The sequence below is a fragment of the Uloborus diversus genome, chromosome 4, assembly GCF_026930045.1.
Source record: "Uloborus diversus isolate 005 chromosome 4, Udiv.v.3.1, whole genome shotgun sequence".
NCBI classification, from domain to species: domain Eukaryota; kingdom Metazoa; phylum Arthropoda; class Arachnida; order Araneae; family Uloboridae; genus Uloborus; species Uloborus diversus.
In genome coordinates, this window is record NC_072734.1 from 10,576,633 (window position 1) to 10,585,298 (window position 8,666).

The following is an 8,666-nucleotide window of genomic DNA, read 5'->3' on the forward strand; positions in this document are numbered from 1 at the left end:
GATAATAAATATTGCCAAAAAGAATTCCAAATTTCGGCGAATGATGATAATTTTGCCAAATGAAGCTCCAAATTTCACTGAATGGTTATAATTTTGCCGAATGATGATAATTTTGCCAAGACGTCTGACAACATTTGCTGAAAAAGGTAATTTTGGAAGGTCACGGTGACTTCCCATCGGGGAGCCCCTGACTGTGATAGAACCATATTTGGAACATATCGAGGTACTTTGGTTTTAGTAAAAGGAACGTATTGTAGCGCAACTGTTATGTATTACCTCTGAATGTATGTATATTTTAAAAGTACACTGTTAAAAAAAATCCTGAAATTTTACGGTGAAAGTTACTGGCATCCATGTTGCCAGTAACTTTTACTGTAAAATCCTCTTTTACTGTAAAATGTTGAAGCAGAATAAACGATAGTTAAAAAACGCAAAATGTGAATAGCAGGTTCGAGCTCGGGACCTTCGGATTGGCATGCGGCTTTGCTGCCCACCATACGAGTTGGGAAACATCAAGTGAGGGGAAATACGGTGTTATGTGCTTTTCACTGTAAGTCACGTGGTGTATCAATTGGCGCTGCAATCGTTTATTTTTCTCGGTACAATTTACTGTAATGATTTTCTGTACTGTAAACACTCCATTTTACAGTAATATTTACCATAAAAGTTTTCTGAATTTTTAACAGTGTATTTAGTATATGTATGAATGTATAAATTTCATTCATTTCTCAATTAACTGCTGACCACTACTTGCCCCGAAGCACGCATACGTAAATGATAACTTTGAAATTTTGTTGCTAGAACGCTGTTCTCTTCCATTTTGTTTGATGCAAAAGTAAAAGTCTCGCTGTTTTACAGGTGGTTATTTACTGGAAATGATCCCGTGGTCGGATTCTGCTTTGGGAGCACTTCTGCTGTTCTTCTCCCTGGTGTTGCTCTGCTCCTGCCTCGTCTCGATGGTGAAACTCCTACATTCCATGCTCGGCGGGCCCATTGCATCCCTCCTGAGACGCCTCATCAATGCCGAGCCGCCATTCCCATACAGCCTCGTCGTGGGGTATGCCGCGATGGCTCTCGGCTGCGCCATGACAGTTCTAGTACAGAGCAGCTCCGTCTTCACTTCAGCCCTCACGCCCCTCGCTGGAGTGGGGATCGTGTCTCTAGAGAGAATCTATCCTCTAACTCTCGGTTCCAACATTGGAACCACCACGACAGGCTTGTTGGCAGCCTTTGCAGCACCACCGGCGGCGCTCAAGGACACCCTGCAGATAGCATTCTGCCACCTGTTCTTCAACCTGACTGGTATTCTCCTGTTCTATCCCATCCCAGCCACGAGACTTCCTATACCTCTGGCGAAATTGCTGGGCTCTGTGACGGCCGAGTACAGGTGGTTTTCGATCCTATACCTCTTTATGATGTTTCTAGCTTTGCCAGCCACGGTTTTCGCTCTAAGCACGGCTGGACCCGTAGCTTTCGCTTCAGTCGGTGGACCAATTGTCTTGATCTTGGCCATTGTAGTTGCGATCAACGTTCTACAGCGGAAACGACCTTCCATCTTACCGCTAAAACTCAGAGACTGGTCCTTCTTGCCCATGTGGATGCATTCCTTGGATCCCCTGGACAGGGTTTTCGCCAAGGTTTGTTTCTGCTGCAAGAGCTTGCAAGACACGCGACGAGACGCACCCGCGCTAGGAATGGTTCCCAACCAATCGCAGATGAACATCCTCCAGCCATGTTCTACTTCTTCGTCTGTGTTGACCCTAAACTCAACTTGCGGACCTGAGTACCATACCATGAATGGATTCGAAAACTGCGCCTTCGGTAATTTGCCACCTAAGAGGAAATCGTCTGGCAACAACAATAACAATACCCTTGATAAGGATTGGGACTTTAGTGGTACAACTACCGCCTTGTGATGAATTTAACGCAGGACTTAGTTTTAGCAGCTTGTTTAATGCCGGTTTCACAGCAGCGGCGACAGCCACAAAATACGTCGATGTCCTCCTTGTTGCTATGGTGTCAAACTGACAACGACCGCGTTCTTATTTCATTTGACTCCACAACGGAATCAGCAAGGTCTTCTGGATGAGAGCCATTTTTAATATTGGAATGAATGGCTGCCAATCAGCAAGTGATTGACGACACAAGGGCGTGTCAATTAAACTGTGCAAAACCAAGGACGTGAGCACTGAATCTGTGGCAAAGATTTCGTCACTGTCGCAACCGATGTGCAACCAGTACGAGAGAGACTGAGAGAGACTATTTATTCCTTCCCACAATACTGAGACAATGAAACTGACATGAGCGTGAAGTTGAGACGGCCAATTCTCTTGTTCAACACACTGACTCATCCAAAAAATATAAAAAAATCTTTTCATGAAAGAAAGTGCCTGGTTGGGAAGTTTCATTGTCCTCTAATATTATGAACATTTGATCTCCTCAAAAAACTCTGGAAAAAAAACATGGGAATGAAAATTTCTTGAACTATACTCAATTCAGCGAGAGCTAATACAGGAAGTAAACAAAGAGGGTTACTACTTTCATGACTTACTCGCCTGATTGGCAATGCTGTTCGCATTGAAATCGCGGACATTTCACTTATCTGATTGGCACTGTTTTCAATCATCCCACCGCCAAACAGACGGCGGTAACGCCAATTGTCACGTTGCTTTGTTTACGTTCACTATCAGCTCTCGCTAAATGGACTATAATAGTTGCGTGTTTCACACAAAATGGCGAAACTGATGGATTATAATTTCATCGCTATTTTCATTCTAGAACTGATCTTTTGCGTTTAAGCTGGTTCTAAATGCATCCAACTACCATTAATAAGTCATCGCTACTTATTAACAATATTTTTTTCGACATACTTTAAAAATGCATTCCAAAAATCACCTAAAGTATTACTGAACAAAAAGTTTTCAATTTCAGCAAAATGTGAAGGCGACTTTTCGTTCGTTCCCATAATATGCGTGTAAAAAGTTGTAGATATTATTTTTGAGATCTCACATAATTGTTGATTTCAGTGCAAGATGGTTTATGTGTTGTGCCGTTAATTAATTAAGGATCAACTTCCTTGAAGGAAAATATTTTTAAAAGAAGACTGAAATGTTAAAATTTTAAGTTTTGTTAAATGTGGACGTTTATATTGCAATCCTGAATTCACAAACAAGGTTAGCAGGTGCTGAAGTGATTCAGGTTTTGTGTTTTCTTTCAAATGTATATATGATTATGTGAATATTCATTTGTATTTTTTCATTTTATGTATGAAAATTCATGAATACGTGTGGAAAGAGGAAAGAGTTTTAATCCAAAAGTTGCTACGTTACTTTATCTGATTTTGTATAAAGTATAGTTAAAATTTCAAAACGGTTTCATTGTTGTCTTGTTAGTCATTTTGAAATAAAATAATCGTTAAAGTAATTAAATACTCATATCTCCATACAAAGCAGAATTTCCTGTTTTATTTAAAGAGCCTTCCTCAAACTCAACAATTTTTTTTATATTAATCAAATGTTTAACGCGTGAACATTTTATTCAGTCACTTTATGTCTCAAACAATTTCTATCTTACGTTATTGCAGAAGGAATTTCTTTTTGCCTTGAAAAAATTCATTATTTTTCATGAATGTCTAAAAATCTAAAAGTCTAAAAATCGATGCACTTTTATGATCACAAACATTTACGAACATTTGGAAAATCAAGAAGCGTTTTAATGACCATCATTTTAAAATTGTTTTTTCATCTTCAAAAATATTCAATGTCGTAGAAGAAATGTTGTCTGGTTTATTTAAAAGGTATCAGCTGATAAAAATTTGGACATTAAATAAACTATGATAAAGGAAACTACATTAAGAAAATGTTTTTGCTACATCATCGGTGAAACTTATTGATAACGAATCCTACAGACTTTTGCTATTGAAGTTTGTTCATGTTTAAGTATCTGTTTCATTTTAAAAATTCAAAAAATTCTGAAAACTTTTGAATTTTGAAATATAAATGTTAACTGATAATTAATAAAAAAAAACCTCAATTCTTAGATTCTTATGTATTGGTTCAATTTAATGGTGAATTCGTTATTCAATAATGCGAGGAATGAGAAAACGGAAAATTTTTCTAGAACACATCAAACAAATCGTATAATTTAACAAGTTCAACTTTATTACGGTTACAGGCAATGACAGTTGCAATCACGTGTTTTAGAATTATAAGGAGTAAAATATAAGTTTTAAAAATCTGGTTATTTTTAATCTTTTTTTTTTATAGTTAGTATTATTTTAAGATTGATCGCTTACTTGTTTGTTACTTTGGAACGAAAAGCATATCGTGGTTGTTGAAAGAAAAAAAAAGTTTTTATTTATTTATTGTGAGCCGCTTTACATCCCAAACGAAATAAAATGCTTTTTGGTTCTTCAAAGCACGTGGCATGCAATTTTCTTTAAAAATATGTGCTTCATAACGTTATTGAAGCGTACAGCTGGTTCAAAAGTAATGTTTTGAAATTTCACTCGTTCAAGTTAAAAATATTCATAAAAAGCCTTCAAAAACCATTTGTTGGATTTGAGGTAGCTTAAAATCATATTAAAATTTCTTCAACTGCTATAATTAGCTAGTACTGTGGATGTTTGGTATAGCGCTACACACAAATGCTTTTTAGGTGCCCCGAAGTTATTTAGAATTAAAATACAACATATAAAAAATAGCATTAAATAAAATAGGTATTGTGTCTAGTTATATAAATAAAAATATACTTTGTTTGTTATTGTATTTTCTGAACATATTAATTTATATATTATTTTTAATTTTCATTAATGTGAAAGGTATATATAGCAGATCTATTTTGGTTTCAGCGAAATCTAGTACTTTAATTAATAGTTAGTCAGAGACTTAGCCTTTTAAATTTTCTTTTCTTGTGATGTAGTGCAAATGCTGATATATTCGAAGGGCTCGTCTTGTTACATTGAAAATCGTAAAATGAGAAGAACATCCGCAATGTTAACATGCAAATCATGTGAAAACATGGGTTTCTGAGTCAGAAGGAAATGGTTTCTGAAATGAAAAAAAAAAGCTAGGACTTATAAATTTAAAATTTAAAATATATACTTAGCATTTTCAATATAATTTTTACCCTTTAGTGGTATATATCAATAGCATTTAATTGTTACAACTTATTCTTTCAGAGACTTAAAATTAGCTGTTAGTGTGCGAATTATCAGTGTAAAATTGATTGTTCATTCTTATCCTTCACTGGGTCTAATAACCTCAAGATTATCGCCAAGTTTTTATTGGAATAATCATGCTTGCTAACATATCAAATCAAGCATAATTTGCTACTAACATGTTATTTGTAGCTACTATATTTTTGTTACACCAAAGCTGCAACTCTGTACAAATTCATCTAACACATAGCCTGTTGGCAAAAATTTTCGAAAATGTATTGGCGATTTATTGCGAAAATGGCTATGTAAAGAAATACAAACTACAATATTTGTCTTAATATTTTATTTGACCATTTCCATTACTGCTCCAATCCAAGAATATTAATGCTTGTATTATATTGTTACAAATTTAAAATAGCTTCTACTTAATTTTTTTCATCAGAAGACTAATTTTGAAACCCATCGATAAATTTTGGGAACGTTAATTAAATATAATGCTCCAAAAATTATGTTAATTGAATATGATGACATTTTACTAAAAAAGGACTCAGCTAGCAGTGTCGAGTTTAAAACCTAACCCCAAGAACATTGCCATTCCTAATATGTTAATACATAAGCATATGAGTATTGTTATGAACTCTACCCTCCCTTTGCTCAAGAAAAAAATTTGCTTGCCTCTCAATTCTAAAGATAAATAAAAATATGAATCTGTTGAGCATTTTCGCACGCAAATAGAAAGCACATTTATGCCATTCCACGATTATTTTTAACTAGTGGTACCCCCACGGCTTTGCCCGTAGTTGAAAATTAAAAGGTCATTCGGTTCGCCTGCATATTTACAAATAATAGATGACGAATTTTTCGCCAATTGGCTATGTTCATTCGCTCTCCCATTCCACGTCATGATAATTTTGCTCCGGAAAATGTCTTAAAATTTGAAATAGAAAAATAACAAAATCGAATTTTCGAAAAATTGCTTCGAGGTGCACACCCCCATGCTACAAACTAACTTTGGGCCAAATTTCATTAAAATTGGCCGAACGGTCTGGGCGCTATGCGCGTCACAGAGATCCAGACAGAGATGCTTTGAGCTTTATTATTAGTAAAGATGAAACATATGAGCCGTTACAAGCGGAACAAAATGGCGCCTTTTCCGTGTCATTGCCCATTTGTTTCATAAAGCTGATTATTATTATTGTTGTTTTCACAATCACAGCCGCATTTTAAAAACATCCTGATCCCTCGAAGACGATAAAAAGACAAACAATTTCAGACAGATTTTTCTAAGATTTAGTTTATTCCATAAATGCTCTATGACAAAGATCTTCAATTATTTTTGCTGAATTAGTAAAAGTGTGCAAACTTAAATTTCCTCTTGAATTAAAAAAAATGTTATGTAATTTCTTTTATGTTATATATGTCTGCTGGAAATATTTTTTATAGTTCGAATAACTTCCTCCTCAGCATTTGAATGAATTCTAGTATTAAACGCAAGTGTACTTCCTACGATAAAATAAACAGAGAACGAGAGAGACAGAGTTTTCAAATTTCTGAGCTATGACTGTGGTCTTACTTAAACATATTTTAATAGAATTTTTTTTATTTGTGATGTTGAAATGTGGTCAATGAAGATGAAAATGCTGAGTAGCAATGACAGAAATGAATAATTTCTGAAAAGTTCAGTAACTTTGAATTTTGAATGTATGTGTCATATAGGTGTGATTGTCTGTGAAATATAACTTGTGCACATCAACGGATGTATGTTCATACAGCAGAAAAAGGTATAAAGTAGGAAAGTAGATTTGCTGTGTCTTTGAACAAGAATGGTTTTGTACAGTTGCCAGCAGTAATATGTAAAAAAAAGGATTGACAAATATGTATCAAAAAAGCTGTCGGGCATAATTTCAAAAAAATAGGAGGAAAAAAAACAAGAAAAAAAGCTACCCCCCCCCCACACACACACGCACTACTTTTCCTAATCAATAAAAACAATAAATGTTTCTGTAAATTTTTTTAAAAAAATCTTTCTTAATGTCGTTTAATTAAATTTTAAAGTTACGCAATATTTACGAAGTCAAACTGATGTGAATGTTCAATTTTTAATTAACATTTACATCAGTTTGATTATGAATTAATGCTTATGTGCGTACTTGCGGCTCTTAAGAAGTAAAGAGAAGCTATCCTTAGACTCTATCTTTACAATGTCGGATAATATTCGCACAGTGATAGCCACCAGAGAAATGAGATTTTTAAATTTTTTCTTTCAATCTCCAGCAAGTAATTTGACTTTAGAAAATATCATTAAAGCCTTCTTCTATTTTTTTTTCAAACATAATATTTTTCCGTTTTGATCATACGCTTGCTGCAATATAATTAAGCGCAATATTTAAGCGTTTTTTTTTTTTTTTTTTACTCACCAAAAAATTTTATACTTACAGAACAACTTCAGTCGGAATTATGAAATATTTGACCAAAAATGTTGATATTTGGTACACTGTGTACTATGGTGAATGGTACCTTATAGACAAAATTTTGAGTTTGTAGGAGAAAAATTAAAAGAGTTATGGCACGTCCAATATTCCAAACTTATATTTTTGAAATCAATATTTCATCTACAAAAACGATGAAATACCGAACAAATTTCATTATAAAATGTTATACAATCAATTGTAAAGCATAATATAAGCGTTTGAAATGATTAATTAAAGATTATATATTTTAAAAAAATCAGGAAAAAAAACATCGCTTTTCAGATGAAAATCCATGGTTGGAAAAATGAGCCACTCTCCATCTCTCAATCCTTATATGTCAGTGTTGTCAATCCCAAAACGAAAAATTATTTCACAAATTATAATAAGCATAATGTAAAGAGTCAACTACAAAAAAAATTAACTAATTAAATCAATTATTAAATGATTAGCAGCTGTTTAAAGTGGTTGTCCGATATACCAGACACCAGGTCTGAAGGGGTTAAATGAAAAGTTTCTTGAATTTACGTTAAAGTCATGGTATTAAATCATTATTTGTGCTTTTTTTTTTGCTCGCTTTTGCATAACTTTGAAAATGACAACTTTGTTATTAATTGCAATTTATTAGGTTATTTTGAAAAAAAAAAGATACAATATTCTTGGCTATTTTGAGTCAGGTGGAATCATTCATTTAGCTTGCAATATGGATTCATTGGAGGGGTGGAGCAATTAATGCACAGAATGTTGCTCGCACAAATTATCACATGCGCTTCTGCTCAGCAACAACAAAGGTCAAAACAAATTGTACAACAAGATAACAGACTAAATATTTTCCCCCATTTTTACACAATTTATTTATTATCACACCACATGTATTGCGAACGATAACTGATTGTTAAGGGGTAACAGTACCTTTCGAACTTTTTTTTTAAATTTAAGTAAATTTTATATTTTTTTGAAACCATAATATGCATACTTATTTCGTAATCAATAATTTATTTTCAAAATTTAAAAATATTGACTACTATTTTTAAAAATTC

At 33.8% G+C, this 8,666-nt stretch overlaps 1 protein-coding gene across 1 annotated transcript in view; it reads left to right on the forward strand.

Moving 5' to 3' along the window:
- Positions 1 to 2,730, forward strand: part of LOC129219816 (sodium-dependent phosphate transport protein 2B-like) — a 143,500-nt gene extending 140,770 nt beyond the window's left edge. The window contains exon 6 of the mRNA XM_054854120.1: positions 859 to 2,730. Coding sequence (XP_054710095.1) covers positions 859 to 1,916 — 1,058 coding nt within the window. The 3' untranslated portion in view covers positions 1,917 to 2,730. The remainder of the gene's footprint in view (positions 1 to 858) is intronic.
- The last annotated feature ends 5,936 nt before the right edge of the window (positions 2,731 to 8,666 follow it).